Source organism: Notolabrus celidotus, chromosome 12, assembly GCF_009762535.1.
Source record: "Notolabrus celidotus isolate fNotCel1 chromosome 12, fNotCel1.pri, whole genome shotgun sequence".
NCBI lineage: Eukaryota > Metazoa > Chordata > Actinopteri > Labriformes > Labridae > Notolabrus > Notolabrus celidotus.
Window position 1 is genome coordinate 10,244,596 of NC_048283.1, and position 24,940 is coordinate 10,269,535.

The 24,940-nt window shown below is 40.7% G+C and overlaps 1 protein-coding gene and 1 long non-coding RNA gene across 2 annotated transcripts; one reads left to right on the forward strand and one right to left on the reverse strand.

Annotated features, from left to right (window-relative positions):
- The first annotated feature begins 4,114 nt into the window (after window positions 1–4,114).
- On the forward strand, window positions 4,115–11,375 carry LOC117822325. Its single transcript, XR_004633154.1, has 4 exons — window positions 4,115–4,251; window positions 5,576–5,682; window positions 5,776–5,907; window positions 11,344–11,375. It is a non-coding gene; the product is annotated as an uncharacterized LOC117822325 (long non-coding RNA).
- Window positions 4,841–22,540, reverse strand: eva1ba (eva-1 homolog Ba (C. elegans)). Its single transcript, XM_034697001.1, has 4 exons — window positions 22,234–22,540; window positions 8,726–8,854; window positions 6,019–6,108; window positions 4,841–5,901 (listed from the first exon to the last, which is right to left on the reverse strand). Exons 3-4 carry the CDS (start codon window positions 6,083–6,085, stop codon window positions 5,468–5,470), a joined length of 501 nt encoding a protein of 166 aa, XP_034552892.1. The 5' UTR covers window positions 6,086–6,108; window positions 8,726–8,854; window positions 22,234–22,540; the 3' UTR covers window positions 4,841–5,467.
- Between the last annotated feature and the right edge of the window lie 2,400 nt (window positions 22,541–24,940).

The window sequence follows — 24,940 nt, forward strand, 5'->3', positions numbered from 1 at the left end:
CACTCTGAATGCCCTTTAAATGTATAAATGCAAAAAAAAGAGTGCCCTCTGGATGTCCCTCAAACAAATAAAACGCAAAAAAGTGCCCTCTGGATGCCCATCAGATGTATAAAATGTGAAAAAAGTGCCCTCTGGTTGCCCTTCAAATGTATAAAATGTGAAAAAGTGCCCTCTGGATGCCCCTCCAGGGAACTCAATGTAAAAACAGTGCCCACTGTATCCCCTTGTAGTTAATTATGTAATGTTATGTTACTTTTTCCAATATAATAAATAATATAGAAATAAATACTATTTTGTTTTCCACCACAATTGGTCACATAAACATTCACCAGAATGCAGGAGTTAAGCGTGAGATGCTAACATTTTTCTGTGAGAGGACCCCACTTTTGTTACCGCCACATCAATACATTTAAATTAACCCTAAACTGTGATCACAGGGGTTTGAAAGGAGGTGCCCTTTTTTTGTATTCGCCCCTGCCCCTCAAACAGCCTGAGTCTGCCACTGCCAATCAGTCTGCTGTATTTTTTATTTGGTATGGCTTTATTGACTAGCCAAGTATTCATGCTTTCAGATCTTGTTAATCACCACACCACAAAAGCTTGACATGTTAATATCCAGCACAAACAATCACGCCGCGCCATTCATCAATGTTTTGCAAGTCCTCATTAGCAACCTAATATTATTTCACTCAGTCAACTCACATGGAACAGATTTACTAGAGTCGATATTGGCAATAAACTCTGATCGCTTCACTCCCTGTGCACGTTAACCACAGTCAGAGCAGCAGAGTTTCGGGAGCAACATTAACCAACTTCCCTTAAAACCACATTAGAGAGAGTCTGACAACAGCTATTATGTGGAATTGATGCATGTGTGTGTGGGTCATTTTCTTGTCAGGGCACCTCTTACAAAAAAAGGTTTTTTACTACAAAGTCAGTGTCCTCTTTGTGTGGCCATTCCTGCACAAAGAAATCAGAATAGCATACAATCAAGCAAACTTAAACTATCATTATGAAATGGTGGCAACACAAGCTTGGAATGAGGAGAACAAGGGTAACAACAAGAAAAGATCAGGACAAATAGCAATGACGAAGAGTAAAATGAGCAGTCAGAGCTGAAATATTATAACTGAAAAAAACTAAAAAAACACTTGAAAATTAATGTCAGTTTTCACAAATGTTATGCAGACTATGGGGCAGTGGGATAAAAGTTGTGATTACAAGCCATGTTGCACAAGCCAGAAGCAAACAAACAAAAATAGGGAGCAAAATAAAAGGAAATAGTCCCCAAAATAATTAAGTCCCTATAAAAAACATCAAAGCATCATAATGAACATGCCACATAACCAAGAGGGGGAAATTACTCAGCCACAAGAGATCATTTTTGTTCATTCACAATTACTATCAGGGAAAAAAGACGAAGAACAAGACTGAGAGCCAACAAAACAAGTTTCATGAACATAAGAGCAGAAATTAGCAAACTGATTTAAAGAAATGCAAGACAGAAAGCCAAAATAGCTAAATTCTGTTATGTTAAATGTTGGTCAATTCAGTGACAAAGTAGAAGCTATTAATGTAGAGCAAATCAATGCATAAGGCCACATTAGTTGTTGAAATATGTTTTCAGTATGGATAGAACGTCTAGCCCAGGGACGCCAAACTCATTTCGGTTCAGGGGCCACATACGGCCCAAGTTGATCTGAAGTGGGCCGGACCAGTAAAATCGTATTAACCTATAAATAATGAAAACTCCAAATGTTTCCCTTTGTTTTAGTGCAAAAAAGAACAAGTACATTCTGATAATGTTCACATTTAAGGAACTATATTTTTACAAAAACAACTGTTGTTTTTTTTTTGTCAGGATGAGTCCAAGAGGCAACCTCCAGTCTAAAAATATGAGTCAATGCGGAAGTGTTAAAAGCTGCAGTTCATCGAGGATCCGCTTGAGTCACATACCGGAAGTCACATACACATGAATGGGAAAAAGACAATCTTTACAGCAGAAATAAACATATTTACAGCCTGGTACAAAAGACGAGTGTAGTCTGAATAGCTTATTTCTCGATGTCCTCTCACTGTGAGGGGGTTGAATTTTTTTCTAACGCGGCAATTTCGAAGATATTGAGATTACTAGTCTTCCAATGAGAGGCACAGCTGTCTGTGGGAACACTGTAGCTGTTGGCTAGGAGGCTCAAAGCCCGCCTCTTTACGTCACACTGGCTCGACAGCAGCAATATGGCTGCTGCAGCCGATTGGCTTCAAAACAGCGTTCAGAAACAGATGGCTGACGTCACGGATACTACGTCCATATTTTATACAGTCTATGGATGAGTCTCATACTGGGCCCATTATGGTATTCTTTAAGCAGTGAAACCTGCTGCCAACACACCAAACACACAGGTTACCCATTCAACTGACACAGAGTGTAATGTTAACTGCAAAAGAACAGATAGATTATAATAATGAAGAAGGTAAAGTTGACTCTTCTGGACCCCTCAGCTCCAGCAGGAACAGTTAGCTTGCTGGACAGTGTTGTATGCAGTGGTGTAGTGCTAGTGTTAGTAGTTAGTGGATCATCTTATAGTGCTCTAAAAAGTCTTTATGAATCTCAACCGGATTATGCAAACAGCAAGTCATCTATTTTCTCACTTTGAGAAAAAAGATCCCTGGAAAAAAGCATGATTTTATGCGAACCCCGAGGACAAATTTTAAATAGTAGTTACTTTTGTTGAAAATTTGCAGTTAGTGTCTTCTCTGTCATTTTTTCAATTTGCAAAGTCATTCCGCTGGCCGGATTGGAACCTATCGCGGGCCGGTTTTGGTCCACGGGCCGCATGTTTGACACCCCTGGTCTAGCTTCACAGCTAGCATGGCTAAAATGCCTCGAACACCTTTGGCTCTGTCATAACAAACAGCCTTATACACTGCAGCACAACTGTTAACATGAGCACCAACACTTATCTTGAGAGGAGGCCGGGAGGCGCTGCGGGTTCATGTTGTCAGCGTCAGGTGACGGAAGAGTTCAGGCCCACAGGTGTGTTTTTTGGCAACAAGAGACTCGCATAAAAGTATGTACAAATTGTAATTCCATATGTACGCCCTTACAGTAGGTAGTTGAACATTCAGTCAGAAAGTATGTCCAGTAACAAACAAGCTAATAGTTGTTGACAGGTGAGGTGGGCCTCGAGTATACAAAGGGTGCGTTTGATATCAGCACCGACGCGTCCACCTGAAGAAGCTGTCCATCTTTTCATTACCTGAAATATTTATTTGCCCCTTTAACGTGGTAAGGAACTTCATTTCATTCTATAAGTTATCCAATCCACTTTATTATCAGAACAGCTACATTTTACAACCCTTTTATGTGACTCCACCACAACCTTAAAATGTGCTGTCAGATTGTTTGGAGTTCCAGGCTTTTTATTGGAAAACTGTATTCCTAACCTTTAAAGAGCTAAAGAATAGAATAGAATAGAATGGAATAGAACAAGGGTTCCCAATGTGTGGGTCGGGATCCCTTGGGGGGTCGCTAAACACAAATGGGGGGTTGTGAGATGTCTTCCAGAATGTTTATTTATTTGAATTATCTAAAAATAATCAATTTTACCCGTTATAATAAAAAAATATCTACACAAATAGTAGCTAACCTTGAAATAAAACCTTGAAAATAGAAAAAGTAATGAGTTTTCTGCCTTTCTTTTTGCCAGATGACTCCTAAGTTGAAGGTTAGTGAACAGTTAATTATAAAAAGCATCAGTAGAAGTAGTTAATTAATAAAGGCACAGGAAACACAGCCACATGCTCATATAGGTAGGCTAATTTTCTCTAGACCAGCTAAATGAAGCCACATTAAATCACTGAGGGACAGGGGGGGTCGCTAGTCTTTGGCACCTATTTTTTGGGGGTCGTAGACTGAAAAGTTCAGGAACCCCTGGAATAGAATGTACTTTATTAACCTCCGAAGGAGGAAATTCAGGTGTCTGGCAGATAAAATTATAAAAATCACATAAAACAAGTAATTCAGGTGTCTGTCAGCTCATCTCCCATTGGCTTGAGAGTTATGAAGCCTAATGGCTGCAGGGATGAATGATTTTCTGTATCTCTCAGTCCTGCAGCACAGAGAGATGAGCCACCCACTGCTGCCGTTTCTCTGGTCCACAAAGAAGTTGTGAAGTGGATGATCTGGCAGAAAACTCTAATTTAGAATGACCTCTAGCTTCTTCCGTGTGCATCTCTCCACCACAGCCCCAAGTGAGTCCAACCTGGTTTATATCACAGTGCCAGCTGTTTTCACTAGTTTGTCCAGTCGCCTTGCATCCTTGTGTTTTATACTGCTTCCCCAGCAGACTGCAGCATAGAATAACACACATGACACCACAACATGATAAAATCTCTGCAGCATCTTTCTGCAGATGTCTAAGGATCTGAGCCTCCTTAAGAAAAAGAGGCGTCTCTGCCCCTTCCTGTAGAGTGCATCAGTCCAGGTGTACACCTAGATATTTGTAGGTTGGCAACACCTCAATGTCAAAAAGGGGAGACATTGGAATAACAAATGTTCAAGAATGACTTCTCCTCTCATATTATTATCTTGTCTCTCTCTCTCTCTCTCTCTCTCTCTCTCTCTCTCTCTCTCTCTCTCTCTCTCTCTCTCTCTCTCTCCTATCTTAGTTGTAAATAATCCCTTTACCATGGCCCAAAGGTACTCATAAATAAGTTCTGATTTAGGCCTGTACTCGATACAACATATAAGCATTATGAAGAATAAATTATTTCAATGTAATACTTTAATTCTGTAATTTCCTTAGGTGGAATTAGCCGTAAAACACAGACACAGATTTAATAGACTGATGAAACACAGACTCCAATTTTAATTGTCTTTACATTTTACTGTAGGCTACATGTAATCTGCCCCCCCTCCCAACAACAACAAAAAAAGAATGGATATGTTCTCTCGAAAAGAATGTAATTTCCTTTAACAGCAAACCTGAGGGTGTTTTCTTGGATACATTTCAGGAGATTTTCCCCACAAACTCACAAGTCCTCCGAACACATAATCTGCTTTGCAACATACAGTACATGTAAATATCATCCTTACACATGCTGTTTTTTTCCATTTACATACATAACATGATACATTGTGTGCATTTTTGTCATTACGTGTTCTCACATTCATACTGCATCTTCTCCATATGGATTAGTCAGGTTTTAAGACATCTCTTGGTTTAATTTCATGTACTCAGTAACAATAACATTGCTACATAGGAAGTGCAACATCAGATTGCTTGGCTCTGTCACTGCCAGGCTTTGGCACATCACTGTCACATCACTGCTGTCCATTTTGCATGATGTTTGGTGTATTTAACACAGAATCTCAAGTCTCTCAGGCTTCAGTGACTTTTTGCCCACCCAAAGGTCTTTGTCTGCCCTCCAAAGAGCTCACAGTGTTTCCCTTCAAACCTTGTGTATCTTAGTAGTAATGCACTCTTCCAATAGTCCCTGTCCCTGTTCCTGACCCAAGAATATCAGGCTGACCGTTCCTCCAGATCTCACGTATGATTCTTTCTCTCTCCTCCAGTCGCTGTGCCCTCTCCAGCTCCTCCGCTGATGTAAACACATTCACGCTGAGAGTCCCATCTATCTGGCTGGTGTGATTACCAACAGGGATTTCTGTGCTGGGCAATGGTAAAGGTGCCTCTACATCATCCCCCATGTCGTCGTCATCATCCTCACTCTCCTCATCTTCCTCACTGATGTCCTTTAATTGTTTCTTCTCAGGCGTGGAGGGGGTCGGGATGTTGGTCCGGGGTTTGCAGGAGATGCGGATGACCAGGAGGCAGAGGGTTAGCACCAGGCCGAAACACACCCCCAGCACGAAATAAAGGCCGAAACTCTCCGGGTTTGCTGGAGGTAAGGAGAACATGAACAACTTCAGACAAGGTAGAACTATGGTGCATGTTTTTATTTGTACAGATTAACACAGCTTGATTTATAGTGAGGTACTGTGCTAGTGTGACTTACCTTTGATATGTGCATAGGCTGCTATGCTGTTGCTTATAAGGTCCATTTCTTTCCTCTTCACATCCATGATGAACTTTAGCTTTCTTCACTCTTGAAAATAAAAGAAACAAGACACATCATTTTAAATTTGAGTATGCTGTAAGATGCAATCAGTCAAAAATAGTTGAGGATGAGGGTGACAGAATTAGAGGAAGAGAAAACTTTGATGACAATTTCATGTGACAAAAGTTTTTCTGATACACAGAACTACATTGGCCCTGAAGGACAAAATACATTTACAAAAGATGAATCACTTTTACAAAGTTGGAGACAGATTTACAATTTGGAAAACATTTTTACATTTTATAAAACAAAAATAAAAAATGTAAACACTTTTACCAAGGCCAAAACAAATTTACATTTAAGGAAACAAATTTACAAAAGATGAAACACTTTTACAAAGTTGGAGACAATTTTACAAACAACGGAACACTTTTACCATTTCTGAAACAAATTAACATTTCATTTTTACAGAAAGGGAATGTGATCGAGTGAGGGACAATTAGTTTGTTTTGATGGAGAGAAACCAAACGGAGATGGACATGGTTTACGTATTAGGACATCCTCTGTATCAGAGAGAGGTGTCAGACCTCAGATGATAAAAGCATCATGTCTCTGCAAAACCTTCATCATGTGTCAGAATTCAGATGAAACGGCCTCAGACCACATAGCCCCAGGCTAAACGGAGTCGGGCTAAAAGGAGTCAGACTTAACAATAAAAGTGCTACGTCGTTTGTAAAATTGTCTTTTACAGTTAAGTCTGACCACTTTTAGCCTGACTTTGTTTAGCCCGGGGCTATGTGGTCTGAGGCTGCTTCATCTGAATTCTGACACATGATGAAGGTTTTCCGGAGACATGATGCTTTTTCATCTGAGGTCTGAGACCCGAGGATGTCCTAGTATGTAAACCATGCCCATCTCCGTTTGGTTTCTCTCCATCAAAACAAACTAAATGACCCCTCACCCTATCACTTCCGGATCACTTCCTGTATTTGGTACATTCCCTTTCTGTAAAAATGAAATGTTAATTTGTTTCAGAAATGGTAAAAGTGTTTCATCTTTTGTAAATTTGTTTCCTTAAATGTAAATTTGTTTTGTTCTTGGTAAAAGTGTTTTGCTGGTGTAATTTTGTTTTATAAAATGTAAAAATGTTTTCCAAAATGTTAATTTGTCTCCAACTTTGTAAAAGTGTTTCATCTTTTCTAAATTTGTTTTGTCCTTCAGGGCCACCATACAGAACACTGTAGCACTTAAAATCACAGCAACTCTCTAAATGCTGCATCAAGAGCCCCAGTGTTGTTTTCCTGTATTCAGTAAAAGGCCTATAAAATTCTGGGGATTAATAATTTAAATGCCTGGTGCTAAAATTCATTTTTCCTAAGTCTCCCTTCACCAGAGTGACTCTCTGTGCACTGCCTGGATGTCAAACCCACTGACCACAGAACTTGTGGTGGGTGGGATGAGGCCTCCTAGTGTCAAACAAAGCCTCCTCTGTGTCCTCCTTAAGTACTGTTTCATCTGGGATCATCGTAACGCATTTGGCACATGGCGCTTTGCCTCTGCCATTCTGTCTGAACCGTGACAGCTCCCTTATAAAAGAGGTCAAGAGTCGATTTTCCAAGCAGCCACAAAGGACTCCTTCCTGCCTGATGGGACTTCCAGATCAATTATGGAAGCATAGAGGGGAAAGAAGTGTTGTTGACTTGTTTTTGTCAGGATATTGTGTCAGTCATTCAAGATATCTGTCCTCCGAGTTTCCCGTCGGTCTGAAGAGTTCTATTGTATTTTGAACTCTACGTGCGTGCAGTCATGACTCCAAAAGGAAGTCTTTCTTGAAGCAAAACCTGTCAAAAGTTCATGTTCAGTCTCCCTTGTAGTCTGTTTCTCATTTTCAGCAATTATCCACGTCCAGTCCTCTGTTTTACCTTCATGTTACCTCCTCACTGCCTGTTTCTCATCTAAAAAACCCTTCTATTGGATTCGCCTGTATGGAATACTGAACCAGGTTTGTGTTGTGCCGCTGGGTCTTTCACTACTTCCTCCCCCTGCTTCTCCACCCTGCTGCCCTTTCCTGCTGACTCTGGCTTTTCTCTCCCACTTTGCCAGTTTGTGAACAATTTCCACCTCCCTGGCTTGGTGACATCATGTTGTTATGCACACGATGTGTTGATGGCAACAGAGGCAAGACCAGGTCAAATAAAAGGAGGAGCTTTTTTAAGCCTTCCCAACTTATGTAAGCAGCGTTCCCTGCGTACATGTGCTTTGTGTTGTGGCTGGCTGTGGAAAAAAACACTCTGTTCATGTGAAATGATGACAAACTCTGTTGCCGCCCCACTTGAACCTGCATGCTCTGCTCTTTAAGTCGAACCACATGTCACTCTGGCTACACATGGATCATATGGACCTCTTCAAAGTGCACAAACCACATGATAAGGTTCGAATTGACCTCCAAATCGGGCCGACTGATAAGCACAGTCCCTCATTTTAGCATGATTTGAATACTTCAGTGGTTATTTGCTTGTTTGTTGATGCAGCCTCCAGAGAAATTCGAGCATAAAACCACACATATGTGAACCATATGTAAATTAGCCTACTAATAAACTTTAAATGCAGCAAACGTTCTCCTGTAAAAGCAGAAGTAAACAGAAAGGTAAAGCCGAAGACTTACCACAAAATGAAACTTAGAAGCGTGTCCTCAGTCCCAGCTCATGGTGTAATCAGAAGTTGGTGATCAGACTCGAAATGATCAGGCTCCTCTCTCTCTGTCTCTCTGTTGCTGTGATCTTTGGTCCACAGGCTAAACAGACAAGACCAAACACACACACACACACAGATGTCAGGCTACATTAGATCTAAACTCAGTGAGCCGTCTGCAATGCAAACAACGACAGGCCTATTGCAGGATACACGGTCTAGCTAGAGACTACAGGCAGGCGGTTCAGTTTTCAGTGGTTCAGCTGGGCACAGAGACTGCAAATACAAGGAATGTCCAGGCTCTGCATTGTGGTATAAAAAGCTTTTAGGGGACCAAGAAAAGTTCAGATTCCATACATGTTTTACAATAAAGAAGACATTTCTATTTGTTCTCATGGGGTGTTAGTATTTGGTTGTAAATTCCAATGTTTTTGAATGAAATAGCCACAAAGACAGTTAGCTAGCAGACCAGCATTGTTAGCATTTGTGATTTTAGCCTTTGATTTTATAAGTAGGTTACTCTGTTGTGATTCCCTGATTACAGACTTAGCTGTGGTGAGTTTTCACTATCTGGTAATTCATCACTACAACCAGACTTCTCTAAAAGTTAGCTAATGCTAGCTTGACTCCCCATTTATTCTGTTCTCTATGTAGAAAACACACATATAGCTCATTCTGTCCAAGCAAGGCTAGCTAGCTTACCAGCTTTCACTCTCTGAGATAAATGCTAGCTTAATGAACCAACAGTTCTCTTAAAAGGTTGAAAATTGTAAAGGTGAGATGTGACAAAGACACATCTAAACTGTCACCCCTTTGGAGGCTGCACTGGTCAATCAGAATTATAACAGTGGATGGCAAGAAACATACTGTTGTACAAAAATTGACATCATTAGCCTTGCATTGGCAGTCAAAAGTTGATTTGAAACGTCAAAAAACAGCTTTGTATATTATATTCTTTTACATAAATAAGTAGATATTTTATTTGAGCTAGCCTCTGAAACAAAACATGTCAGAGGAAGTCTGAACTAGGGCTGGGTGATAATTTCAATAACGACAATTATCGTGATGTAATTTTTCTCAATATAAACATTGTTAGATAAAAATTCAATATAAATAAACCTGTAATTACACCCCCAAACCACTGGAAAGGGGGATGCTAATGAGCCTTAAACGCTAGTTGCCACCCAATATTAGACGGAAGAAGAAGACGGCATTGAACAGCCAATCAAGTCGCAGGGTGAGAGGTAGGCGGGGCTTAAAGGCATTCGGAGCGGAATGTAAACACAGCTGAAACCCTTAGTAATCTTAAAGGGGAGTACACAACTCAAAACAATACTTTACTAATCTGATACACAGTATACAATTTGATATAAATGATGGAAGAAGTTTATCAGAAAACTAAATCCAGATACAAACTAGCAAACTGACTGGTTTTTTTAACTTTCACTCAGAAGCAAAAATCTGCCTTTAAATTTAAATGAAATAATGATTTGATATTTATTGGCTGATGTGAAATATTTTATTGTGATAACATACCTTTCAATATCGCCCAGCCCTAGTCTGAATAGAGGATGAAAATATCGAAAAGGTTCTTGTCATTCTTAATAGGACAGAATACGGAGTTGCTTTTCTGAACAATAGTCTCTTCAACCCTCAAACCACAATCTTTCCAGAAAACCCTACAACCTGCCCCCACATAACACTTTCCCTTACAGTGCACAGTAAGAGGCCTTAAACTCACTGGGGGTCGGTCTTTCAATGCCAGGTGGGGGTACTGAGGCTGTGAAAAATGCTGTGCTGTGAAGTTCTCTAACTTGTGGCTGTATTTAGGAAAAAGCTCCCCTGCCAGCTGCAGTTGGTTTAGCTGAGCTTCCATGCTTTCCAGGGCAGATTCTGATCTTGCTGACTTTTGGCAGATCCTATGTACACTACAGAGCGCCTGACTGAGACAGCGCTCAGGGGGCCGAGTGACAGAGTGGTCACTATGACAACATGCTTTCCAGGCCACCCCCTCGGTCCCCACGGGAGCGAGACGATGGACCTTTTGTTTCTGCAGTGCGCCGCAGGGATGGACCTACACGCTGTCTTCTTGCCGAGCTTCCTTCCTTTCTTTTCAATTATGAGCAAGTTCATCTCCTCCCTCCTGCTGAGCCTAATCCCTGCCTGCTAATGGAATCTATTCATCATTATCCAAGCAGAGCTGAGGAACATGGGCTTTCAATGAGATATTTTATTTGTGTCTCAAGGGTAATAAAGCGGGCAGCTCGTATGACTACAGTCACTCTTCAGGCCAAGGTCAAAGCTAATGATTGGACACCTATGGTAACAGTAACAGGCCTGTTTTCACACTGGAATGCAGCAAACCTGAGCTTCATCAGAACTCAGGCACCAGTTGCTGTGGGTTAATGGCGACTGGAGATCTGTTTAAAGCTTATGTAAACACTCATTACCCTACCCTGTTGTTTTGTTGTGTTTTTGTTTTACCTAAAGGAGGAAATTATTAACAGACCTCCATCTCCCAGCAAAGTAATATCCCATGACTCAACTTTCAGTCATTTTCTCCAAGTGACCCAATTTGCTTTTCTTTTACAGATGTTGCCCTTCCTCACGGCCTTGAAAATAAACCCTTCATTAAACCAAAGGAGTCATGCCTTAGTTATTTGATTTGTCATTTTGGTCCACCATGTTTTAATCTAACCAAAGTTACTTTTTCCAATAAGATATCAACAACAGTCTTCAAATTATGGCTTGTGGCATAGTCAAATATTGACACTAACAATGACAGTTAAACTCACTGAGTAGTTTGGTAGAACATAACCAAACACCAAATGACATTTAATTATTTCATCATGTTGGATAGGAGGTAGAAACCCATGCAGTTTAGCAAAAATCAAATAAGCAAACAAAAAAACAAACACTTCTCACACTCTAAACTGCCAATTTTGGGAAGTGCTAATGGCAAAAGCATTCAAATCAAATGCTCAGCCATTAAAGTGAGAGAAGCTGAAAAACAAGGGCACCATATGGCGCTATTGTGTGGTAAACATTCATACGTGGCATGAGTCTGGTTCTGCCTTAGGTTTCTGCCTGTTGAAAGGACGTTTTTCTTTGCCACTATAACTAGCTAAATATTGCGATGTGCAATGCTCAGGATGGATTAAGGACGGGTAAGACTGAGTCTTCCCCTGTCTTGGTGATAGGTCTCTGTTCATAATTTGACATAGAGTGGTCTAGACCTCCTATGTTTGTAGAAGCGTCTTGAGATACCGTTTGTTGTGATTTGGCGCTATACAAATAAAGATTGATTGATTGATTGATTGATTGATTGATTGATTGATTGATTGATTGATTGATTGATTGGTTGGTTGGTTGGTTGGTTGGTTGGTTGGTTGATACAATTGCAATTTTATAAAAACCCAATTTGGGAGGACTGCTCATTGTAGTACAAGCTTGCCTTTGCCTTTTATTTTACCACCAACAGAAATCAAAAATAAGTGTTGAATGTAAACAGAACACTCTAAAGGGCATTTAAAATGTCCATGACTGGCAAACCTGCCTAAGCTTGTATTTTTGTTTCGTTCCAGATCAAACGACGTTGATGTTAAAGGGATACTCTGTTTTTATTTTAAGTTGGGTTGTATTTGTCTGTTTCAATAGTAGCATATCATTTACAGAAGATCCTTGTCAGCCCCTTTGTTGAGAAGTTGGCTAGAGAACTGAAGCGGAAGCAAGGCTATCTCTGCATTTTACACTGGTGTATTGGTTGCACCACTGTACAGGACGCAGCTATCTTTTCATATGACAAAAGAGGTATTGAAAGTGCGTTTTATGTACACCATTTTACGGTATCCCTTCAATGTTTGTCCTATTTTTGTCCCTGCTAGCTTATCATTTGCTTTTTCCTGGCCTCACATCCTGAGGTCGGACACCCAAGCATCCCCTTCCTGAGTCCTTGGCACACCTCTGACTATTAAATAATCATTAAATCAATTCTGATATAAATCTAGCTTGATGTGAATTTTCTGTCTACATGTCTTATCAAAACACCAAAATCCAAGCGCCAGATGATGAAGGTTGCAGCAAGCTAAGCTCTTTCTCCCCCCAACTCTGTCAGTCAGTGACGAGTTGTTTATGTTGGGTCACAGCAGAAAATGTGCTGAGACTGACGCCAGCATAAACACATTCTGGTGTGGTGTTGTGGCCTGAGGAGAGGTCAAAAGACTATTTCTGACTGTGAATTGTTTACTTTGGTTTGTTGAAGGGGCTGAGTGGGAGAAAATCTGCAAATGATCATGTTGTAAGTTATTTTTGTTGACATCCACTTGGAGATAACCACAGCAACCCCCTGTTTCCCACAAGGTTTGTCCATTTCCGCATGGACGACATCCAGGTCGCCTTCCTTAACATCACATCCATTGTCTCAGAGAAGATTGTTGAAAACAGATTGTCTGAGCTACTGTACAAACACATGTCAGCTGGGTTATTTAGATCTCTGAAATGAAACTACGTCTGAGAATAGAAGCGCTTAACCCCAGATGCGTAACCAGTACTTGTTTTATAAACCATACAACCACAAAACTCTTCTTCCACAATGAAGAAATCAAAACCACAACCCTTCAGTGGACTTTATGGAGGGAGTCAGGCCTCATTTGATTCATCCACAGTGGATGTAAAGGTCAGATTACACAAGGGAGTGAGTCGGTGTTATTTCCCCTTTGTCAGGACACACGCCGAACCACAGAGAGGAAGAAATATTTTTAATACTTAGAATTTCTGTGCAGCCGCAAAGATTCCTGGCACAACAGAGGGTCTTTCTTTGCTTTGAGATGATCCTTCACAGAATGAAAATAGCCGGATTTGAATTTAATCACATTTCATTGTTTTATAATCTAACTCCACACACATTCTCTCCAGACATCAGAGGAGCTGCCATTAGAATTTATAGCATCCAACATAATATCTTTGCTTTTGATTATGTTCATTAAAACGCTCCTGCTTTGATTCTGCGGCTATCACTGGACTTAATGGTGCACAGCATCAAATGAACCAATCTGTGTAATGTATTCACTATTCTCAGCTTGTGAGCACATTCTGAAACTCTGCGTGTTCCCTTTAAACAAATATACTGAATCAAAGCTCTGTCTTGGCTTGATTAAACACCAACTCACAGAGAAATTCTTTCAGTAGCTGCAGAGACCTTCAAACTGCCGAAGTATCTGAAACTATATCACAAAAGTGTCCGCTGGATGTCTCTGCAAGTCATTTATCACCTGCAATCAAGCCAGAAAACGATCTCCAAGTAAAACACATTAGAACTGAAACTCTCCAAAACAGCAGAGGTGGACTGGATTATTTTCCAAATGGTAAACAGAAACATTGTCCAAACAGAGATCTGTGTTCAACATGTCTGTTAAAGCATTTGGGGGGTCCTCAGGGTGAAGGCAATTTCTAATGGAAGCCACAGCAAACTTTCCTCTCTTCCAAAAAGGTTGCAAAAGACACATTTGGAGAAAACAAAAGTGCACTTCTTCCCGGTTGCTCTCCACAGGAAGGTCTTTGGTGTCAAGCTGTATGACTCCATAGTGCTGCTTTCCCCTTTGTCAAAGCATGCTGGAGTATCTGACTGAGAGGAAAACTGTTGCATTTGGAAACAGGACAGGCATGTGGTTGTCATCAGGACATAGATGTGAAGCACCAGGTGAGATTGACCTGGGTCACAGAGTGTTAGCATACCATTATGGTTGGCTTTAGTGTGTTTACATGCTGTATCAATGAGATACAGAGTAACAGGGAATGTGATAGACTAAAATATTTAAACAGCCACAGAAGAAAGGGCCTCTCCATGCAAAACAGACTAGTTGGAGAAACAGCCCTCAAAGGCAGGATGAGGCGTTTAGAGTTTAACAGGCAGCAGAAACTTAAACTAAGTAAAGCTTCTCCAAGTTGTATCTTTTGAGCCTTCTGCGTTTATTCTGTCAGTGTCTTTCTGCCTCTTTGATTCTTGTCTGATTCTTAACATACACTATTCAATGCAAGATAATTTCTTAGCAAATCGCTCTATGAAGGTGTCTGCACCACAGAACTCAGAGCAGATGTCTGTCACATATGGTCTTTGTCTTGTCTCCATTCAACTTTTTCCTTCTCTTCAGCCAAAGCTGCAAAACGTGGTGACGAAAGCCCTGCCCACAAATAACAATTCACTCTTAAGCTTCAGATGACTAACATAAAATCAAGATCCACTCCAACATATCACACCAGATGGGGTTTGATCTCTCATCATGGTGCGTTGGCTAATAATGCAAAAGCAAGGAAAAAGGAATGGAGGCCATTGAGTGGAGTTTGTTTCTTGTTTCAAATGTCAACACTGAAATTTCAGCAGCAGCTGTTGCACTTAACACAGATACAAAGTCCTATATCTACAGATAGGAATCACAATGGTTTGATTATCTACTGTATGACAACTGAGGAAACCTGATCTGCTGATGAGGACCAGTCAAAAGCTCCAGATCAATTAACCCTCCTGTTATGTTGCGGGTCAAATTGACCCTTTTTAAAGTCTATTTTAGGCAATATATACCTTTCAAACCAGCTAAATGCATAAAAATCTGGGCAGCATGTGACAGAAGAGGTGTCGTGTTAATTTATCAACATCACTTCATAAAAAAAAGTAAAATAAAATTTAAAAAAATCTATGTCATGTAAAACTATTGCATTTATATTTAGGGCTTTCCAATGTACATTAAAACAGTTTTAACATTAATTTAAATGAAAAACAAGTGAGTTATCCTCTTTGAACCATGATCTGTGAGAATTAAAGAACACCAATGGACTAAATCTTGATTTAAATGGTTAGTGATGGAGTTAAAAATTTGATTAAAAAAGATGTGTGTTGTGATTTTTTGGGGTTCTGACACTTTTGGATAGTTGAATAAGCCCTGGGTCAAATTGACCCAAGAACATTATTGCTGTTCCAGAGAAACAAACATAACAGGAGGGTTAAAGGCACTGTGAGAAACTTTCATGTTGTGTTGATTCTGGTGTTGAATTTGGAGGGAATAGGTAGTGTTTTTATTGGATAAAGACTGCATTTCCCCTGAGCACCATCACCTACTGTCGTAAAGAAGAGGCCCTTGCCGAACTGTGCATTTGTTGTGCGAATGAATGGAATATACTGTAGATCGTCTCTTAAGTACTACTTTTCTTTGTTCCAGACAACTCTTTGCAGGATGCAGTGATGCCACTGTTTCAAAATCAGATAGAACCTCCTCACAGTGCCTTTAACCCTCTGGACCTTTTAGGGATTGTTTTGTCAATATCTCTGAGACACAGTACACACCTTTTGAATGGCTTGGAATAATGATTTGGAAAACTCTGCCAATGTAACACTGCAGGTGGAAGAAAAAACCCTGTCAATTTTTGACCCTAGTCTGAACTAAGGAGTGCTGTCAGCAGCAGAAACAATCTCAGTGAATACAAAGTTAACATGCCCAACTTTTATTAAGTTTCCCCTTGAATGGGTCTTGACTTGAAATGATATTCAGATCCTAACTTGAAGTGTTTGTGCAGCAGTAAAACTTTAACATTTTTCTTCCATTGCATGGCTTGATTTTGTCCACACTTCTTGAATATGGTTTTATGTTTGACATAAAGTAAAAGAAAGCTTTGTTTTTGTCATGAGTTGATGTATTCAGCTTTGGGCAGGGACTTTATTTGACATTAACTCAATGAACAACAGCTTTTCTTTTAAGGACAAAGACCTTTTCAGTAGAAAAAACGATTGAAACCAGTTTCACTTTGTTGGAAAATTACTTTAGCAATCACTACACTGCGCTTTTCACCAACAGAGGCCTTAACTCCACCGTGACTTTGTACGCCAATGGACTCCAGCTTGATTAAGAGTTACAGCCTCCATTAACCTGATGAACCCCTGTGTATCCTCATGTCATACATAGTCAACCACAGAGCACTGTTTGCCCTGTGAGGAACATAACATGTGGGCTATGGCAGGTAATAGGAGGGTAAAAGAGATATGGGACTGAGCTGGGGGTTAGGGAAAATGGTTAATAGCACCCAGATGTGTTCCTGATTTGCGGCAACGTCAGAATGCTTTGCTATGTAAATCCTGAGGAGATATCCCATGAGCCATCTTCAAGCTGAAGTTATCGTGAAAATCAAACAGTGCTCATGGCAGTAGGAAGCCATATTGGAACCACAGCTGTGTGTGGGTTTGCTGACAGGGTTTATTTATGTGTGTACAGTATGTGTCTATGTGTTGACAGTAACTGACTGTCTGTATATGTTTTCGTAGGTTGAGATTGATTTATATGAACATTCCTCTATGATTGTCTAATGTGCAGAAGGCTTTGGATTGTCCTCAACTCAGTGCCCCAAAAATAGAGCCATGATCTCACCCCTTTCATCGATCTGGGCCAGCGTCCAACAGCACACGGCACATACTGTATCAATTACACAGACCCTTCGGATCAAGCCGTGACACAAAACACGTGTTCGCCCCAAACATGATTGGGTCCGTAGAATTTAATCTACACTGCTCAGGAACATGGTGCCTTTGCCTGAGCTTAAAGTGGTTCAGAAATGTTGTTGTGATGGAAACATTTGTGTAGAAAAAGAGACGACTGGGTCCTTTTTTCAGCTTTTTTGAGGCCCTCCAAAAAGCCTGTAAAACTTCAACTCTATTAGTGACTAGCAGTTGTTGCTATATCATCATAAGTGTTGTTATCTGTCTTAAAGTTCATCACGTTTTTTTTAAGCAGCTTTAAGAAAAAATGCCCCTCAAGACTAAAACTTTACCTAGAAAGTTCCTTATTGCAAAAGAAATAGGGATGTGAGCATTTCGTCAACTTAAACATTGTCCTCCTTGCTAGTCTGCAACTACAATTCTAGTTCAGTCAGACAACTCACGTTTACTTAAGATGAAGGTTATTGCAGCATACAGTATTGTGTTTGGCGTATGGGCTCTGAACCTCATTACTCCTTGTAGATTATTTAAATGCAGACATTTAGGAGTAATGAGATAGGACTAACCCCCCTCGTAGCCCGCAGGTGGATGCCGGGGAGGAGGTGGGTACAAAGTTTGCACACAGCACTGAGCAGGGCAGCAAGAGCACTTGCAAGCAGAGGCAGAGACAGGGAGACTTGCAGCTTAAATAGACTGCCAAATGAGAATGTTGAGATCAGCTGATAGAGAGGAGGAGGACGTGTCAGTATGAATGAGCGCAGCTCGAGATGTCTGCCTGAGCTAGCTTGCAGGCAGCGCTCCATTCAGTTAAATTGTGTCTAAGTTGTAGCATAGCCATCCACCACTAGCCAGTGATAGTAACTCTGGTTAGTGGCTAATGCTATAATGCTCTACAACCCAGATGTAAACAAGCACAGAGGACAGATGCTATCTTGTAGCGTTGCATGTATTATTAGTATTTTAAAAAATGTTTTAGATATATTTTTGGACTTTTTCGCCTTTATTGACAGGACAGCTGAACAGAGACAGGAAACGTGGGGAGTAGAGAGTGGGGGAAGACATGCAGCAAATGGTCCAATGGTTGGGAGTCGAACCGGCGACCTCTTCAACGAGGACTACAGCCTCGATACCTTGGGCGCTTAGACCGCTAGACCACCAGCGCCCCAGTATTGTCAGTTTTTAATGTAGAAAATGGAGATCAGGTTGTATGAAGGCTGTGTCTGGTTCAACTGGCTTGTAACCACTCATCAGGAGCAATGCATGACCAGCCCAGGCTGGTGGTACTAGCGATGCTAATGTTAGCTACACTCATCAGACCAATATGACACGGTTAACTCACAAGACTCTGTTATCCAGTGTTAAGCAATGTTAAATAAGTTGTCCTCAGTTTAGATTGTTTTGTGACTGTTATATTACCTTTAGACGAGCTGGTTAGTCTGAGTCTAAATTGCTGTTTATACATCTGGGAAATGAGTCACGTATGAACTTTCCTGCTAAGAAAATGATACATGGGTGGGCTTTAAAGGAACTGTAGCTGGGATGCGATTTGAGATTTTTCTATGTTTTCAATGTCACAGTTGACAATTTGCTTGCATTTCTTCCTTTAGTTAATTATGTGGATGAATTATTTACTTGGTGATCATTACTTTTTTTTAGTCTTCAGTGTTTATCAGAGTCGTTTGAAGTTTAGGCTGGTTCAAGAAAGTTAAGACATCAAAGTGGGTTGCAGCATTCTTTGGTTTAGTGTAAGTGCATTTTTGTGTGTTAGTGTCTGTGTGCCCCCTTGTGTGTTTGTGTGTGTGTGTGTGTGTGTGTGTGTGTGTGTGTGTGTGTGTGTGTGTGTGTGTGTGTGTGTGTATGTGTGGAGCTTTATTTATGTGTGTAGTCCAGATAAGAGTGTATGCTCAGGCAAACCCGCTGGATTTAGCATGTCAAACATCTGGGAGTGAAACATAGGGAGTGTCTTGACCAGTGAAGCTCCTACGAGAGATAAATAAGTCCTGAGCCCTGTAAGACATCAGTGGTTGATGGGAGCTTTGCTAAACATGGCATCTGAGACACATCATAAATCAAACTCCCTGTCCTCTATCACTGTGTAATATCATCTAAGTTACTTCATGGTTCACCACTCATACTGAATAATGATGCTTATGAAATTTTAAATCATCATCAAACCAACACTTGACACTTTTGAAGTGCAGTTGTGTTACTCTCATGGGAAAATCTCCCCTCTTATAGACACAGATATCACTTTGTTTTTATTAGAGTATAAGAAGTGCTGAAACATAATGAGCCAAGTGTTTGAATGGACCCCTCAGTCATTGGGTGGGGTGCCTCCAGGAGATCAGCTGATTTAGGCGACAGACAGTAATGGCTGCCTAGATGTGCACCAAGATATTAATCAGCACAGTAATTCAACTTTTCCTCCATTGATTTGTGACGGACAATTGTTCCCTCTTTTAGTGTGGTAAATCATCTTTATGGTGATGACATTAGTTGGGGCCAATCAAAGTCATGGGTCAGCTAAGGTAAAAAAATAGAGCTGTTTATCTGATGAAGTCCAGGGAGCTGCTTAAAGCTAGGGTTGGTAGTCACGGAAAACTAGCATGAATTTGAAAGTAGCATTTCCTCAGGACTCCATCTAACCCATCCCCTCGGAGCTCCTCCAAAATCTGGTCCTCAGCACGTCGTTTGTGTTTTGCACTACGTCAACTCATGTCTCACTCAGCGGTAAGAAAACACCAAAACATTATCATAGTGAAAGTTAAAAACACAAACAAACACGGCTATTGTTAGTACTCACAACTGTCATGCTAGCATTATCCAGTTGTACCGGTGACACGATATCAGGAGAAAAGCTACAATACATATACATTTTCTGTAGGACTTACTAAATGTCATTCATTCTTTTGCTTGTCAGAGCCTCAGTGGTGAGAGCTTTTTAGACTCTGATCCGGACTACAGTCCTGAGCAAAGCACCTCATCGGGTCAGAGGGGTCCGCCCGAGGTCGAGCGAGAGGGGCGGTAAATAGAGTCAGGGGATGGGAGTGCGCGCTGGGGAAATGTACGCGCAGGAGGCGGGCAGAACGGCAGGACGGGATTTGATTGGTTTCATAATTTGGCTCCTGATTGCAGGGATTGGTTGGTGTTTTCCCAGGTTTACTCTGGCTGCAGACAGTAGCTTTTTTTCACTCTTTTTTAAGAACACATTATGTATTGATTACCATCGGGACATAAAGCTCATTTTAATCAGTATAACAAAAAGTGTATCTAAATCTGATTACCAACCCAAGCTTTAAGGGAGGCACTGCTGAACGTGCCTTCTATTAGAGTCAAAAAATGATCTATATTTTTATGTAAGTATTGTTCTTCAGAGATAAATTGTTCCATAACATCTACTGGAACAACTTTTTGATAACAATGCATTTGTTTGTTGAAGACTTGAAAACTCTGCTCTAGAATAAAGCTAAGCAGAAAACAAACATAATGGCATCTTCACATACTTGGTTTCTGGGTTTAATAAAATATTTCTTGCTTAAAATCATAGGGATTAACATCCAACATCACGACATCAGCACTTTTGACCCCTCTTCGTGCATGGGGCTGTGTTTGCTCCTTGTCACTGTGTAAAGATGTCAACGTGGGGTTCTTTTCTCATGACTTATCTCCGCTTTGTGCACTCTCAAACTTTCTGTATCTCCCCGAACAGATTGGTACCATGGGAGTTCAGACAGGCAGCCTAAATAGGAGTGTGACCTCTGACCTCTGGGTAAATAGAGAGAGTTAAGAACCATCCTTCGGGTAAGATAAGACAAGCTGATGATCAGTGAAGTCGGTTGGGTTTTGGGGGGGGGGGGGACTGCTGGCATAGAGAGGTCATGAAGAGGTCACACAGGAGTCAAGTCTTCTGATCCAGCCTTGAAGGCTTACTTAACTAAGCATTCACATTCATCCTAAAGAAGGTTATCTGATTGACCACGGGGGAGGCACAGCTGAAGTGCTAGCCAGCCCACTCTGATAGTGTAAATTAAAGGAGACCCCTGAGAGCAGCCCAGCCTTTTTGCAGCCTCCACCCATCACCTCCCCTCTCCACCAGGGCGCTTTCTCTCTGATAAGAGGTGCTGACCTCTAACGTCCAGTGAGATTTTTGGAGTTGGAGCATATGGTTAACCGCTGCATGAATGTTTCAATGAGCTCATGCATACAAAAAGGGGAACAGCTGAAGTACAAACAGAGCCATATGCACCATGTGGACACTTTTATACCTCAGTTTCACTCCCTACTTTAACTTTCACCTTATTTCTTTGATTGTATCTCGACTGCTTTATCTCAAAATATACAAAAGCGACAGGATGTTTGCTTTGATTATATAGCAAGGTGACAACTCATTTATCACCACAGGGTTATAGAGTAACATGCAGCTGCACAGGAAAGTGGCTCTCCTGTCCTGTCTCTGCTATAAGTGCTGCATCAGCTTCTTTTTGGCAGCACTTCATAGAATACATGATGAAAACACACATTTAGGGGCGTAACAATGTGATGCACTGACACTTTTTGAATGGATGTGGATGTTAGGCTTAAAGCAGGGTTACATAAAAAAAACCCCACTATATTATTTGTGGTTAACACTGTAAAAAGCTCAAAACATCATGTATGAAACAGCCTTATCGAGTTGTTTGCCCCAAACCTCTGTCTGTTTTAACCGCACCGCAGTAAAATACAAACAATCACACAAGGAACTAATTTCATGTGACGTAAAAACCTACCAAAGCTGCTGTAATGGAAACCAGACTTCAAACTTTATAGCACATGGAAGTTTTCCCAAACACACTCACCTCCAAACAAGCCTGGCAGACTAACATTTGAGCTCAGATAAGATGAGTGTGTTACAACTGTGGACAGTCTTTTAAAGAAAAAGTTCCCCCATTGTAAAAGTTAAAGCACTGGTTCACAGAAGTTTCTATAACAAAGTGTATACAAAAAAAACAAACTGTCACACTCACCGGTTTGTGTTGATAAGAAACGTCCCTCTTAAATTCTTCAGTCCACACAGAAATTTGAAAGCAAACTGCAAATGTCAGCCGTCTTTCCCTCCAAATTTTGAAACAAACAGCTTTACAAGCAGTCCTGACTGTTTCAGTTGATTCCCTGTTGCTGCTGCGGTCAAGTCCTGAAGAGCGTGTGTGTCTGCCTGCCTGAGCGTGTGTGTATGTGTGTACAGAGTCTAGGGAAGAGGTGGTAACTTCCTCTCAAAGTTGGAGACGGAGTGAGTAACAGAGTTTTCTCTCTCCCGGCTCCAATCCACAAGGAGCAGGAAAAGCTGTCATACTATCCCCCTTTTCAGACGGAAAAAAAAGGAGGAACAGCCTAAAAAGGGCAAGCCTTGGGAAGAGGGGAGGGAGGAGAGCAGTGGTTGTGTGTGTGAGTCTGCTGCTGTGTGTGTGTGCAATGGTGTGTGTGTGAGAGAGTGAGTGGTGTGGTAGAGGGGGATTGCCCACAGTTGTTAAGGAAAGATGCAGAAAAGCAACACCAGGAAAATCAGCACAAGAATTTTCAAGCTTAGTTCAATATATGAGGTAAACAACAACAACAAAGATTTGTTTATATTGTATATGTAATGTAGATCTGATGTGTAGTTGTGTGTCTCTCTTTGTGTGTCTTAAAGGTATAGCTCATCATTGTTTTTTAAATATGCTTATTACATTTCTTGCATAATGTTAGATGAGAAGATTGTCATTAATATCGCTTCACTAAGCAAAATATGAAGTTAGCACCAGCAGCTAGTTAGCCTTCTTTGGGGTGCTAACAATTGACTGAACACCGAATAAATATTTCCTCCCATTGTGAAATGTGTTGACAAATGCTGCCATGTTAGGTGCTGACATATTGGGACGGTAGAGCCAAGTCATCAGTAGAAGCTAAGTGGCTAGTGAAGCTGTGGAATTGACATTGCAACCCTTCCTCTTATTTTTCCTCCTCTGCTGTGCTAATCCAGTACAGTACGCTGCAGGAGCTAGCGTTTGTCAACCGAGCTGTCACTCAGTCATCTTTTAACATCAGATAACTCATTAAAATTAAACTTTTCTGAAAGGTGAACATTTGCATATTATTTAACAGCATGTTTGAGTTTGACCTATGTTCCATCTGTTTGTATGGAGTAGGCAGGCTTTAAGACCTATACTGCAGCCAGCCACCAGGGGGAGCTCTAAAAGTTATGGCTTCACTCAAGATAGCTGTTGTTCTATTGTTTTATTCAGTCCTTGTTTTTAACAGTTTTTATGCTAAGCTAGGATAACTAGCTGGCTAACTCTTCAGAATTATATGAGTCATATGGTGTTCTATATGACTGGATATTCAACATCCAGTCTCAAAGTGTAATGAATACATTTAACAGTTTGCTGTATTTATTAAAGTTCCATGAAGGTTGTTAACTACGATGATCAGTCCCTCCAGGAAGTTGGGATATCGCGATCGCAACTATCAACAAAAATTCAACCAATCAGCGCGATTTTTGCGCGGCCTTGCAATTTTATACAATCACCACAACTTTCCCGCAAATTTGACCAATCACCTTAACCTCAGCCCCTGTACGTCATCTGTTTTGTCATCAATTTCACTTCCCTGTTAGCGGTTGACAAGATGAAGACAGTTTTCCGGATTGTATTGCATGGTGTGCAATATCGTGGTGGAACATAAACGTAAGTCCTCACTTGATCGGCACTTTTCAACAGCAAAATGCACACGGAGAATGTGTGAAAAGCAAGGACAGCAGGCAAGACAAGTGTCGATGACAACGTTGTTATTTATAGATACTCAAATACCCTTTTAGTGTTAATAAGCTATAGAACATTTTGTTGACGAGACGACGACGAGAAGAAAACTTAAGTAGTGGACCACCGAACATTAAGAGTCCATGTTTTCCCCCGCTGTGCGTCTAATCTTTAGAAATAAAAGTGATGCATTCCTGTTACAGACTGAGTTATTATTTGAGGGTTAGCAGTGTTAGCTTGGTCACTACCTGCAGCAGGTGTGCTTTATGAACCAGCTCTCCTCGCTTCCATGCATCTGTCTCATCTTATTTGAGGATTTTTTCCCCAAACGTCTGTTTAATATTTGATGTTTGACATTTTTTGCTGCCATTACTGTAAATAGCTCTATAGAGCTTGATTTATTTCAGTTTGGTGATACATCAGACACATTTAGTAAGTTTTGATGAACTCCTTAGATGCATTTCAGAGCACCGTGAACTGACTGACTGCCCAGTGCGCCTGTCACTGCAGTCCTTTCATGGCATTTTTCTGTGAATCCAGAGAATCAAAATACAGTCATAGTGGTCACATCATGAATGTTTTCTAAAAAACACTGCCAATAATTTAGCATAGTTACTTGTCCCTGAGATGTGATTGGGAAAAAAAGCTTTAAAAAAATCACAACTTTCACTGCAATTTTTTCAAAAAGCTGTTGCAAAATCAGGCTTTTTTGGCCGCAACAATTACAAAAAAAACCCTGCGAAATCCTGGAGGGACTGGATAATGCAAACAATATGATGAAGAATCTTCTAAGTAATAAAGCACTTTATACTCTGATGTCATTTCAGAAATGTTACATGCATTTGCTACTGATTATCAGATCCACGTTCCACCCAGAACTGCATTGCACAGCTATAACGAGAAGGCTATACAGTACAGTTTTGCTGAAAGATGCCTCACA

Coding starts and splice junctions, on each gene's coding strand:
- eva1ba (XM_034697001.1), bottom strand. CDS start 6,085: ATGGATGTGAAGAGGAAAGAAATGGACCTTATAAGCAACAGCATAGCA. Junction 5,902..6,018: donor AGCCTATGCACATATCAAAG/GTAAGTCACACT, acceptor CCTTACCTCCAG/CAAACCCGGAGAGTTTCGGC.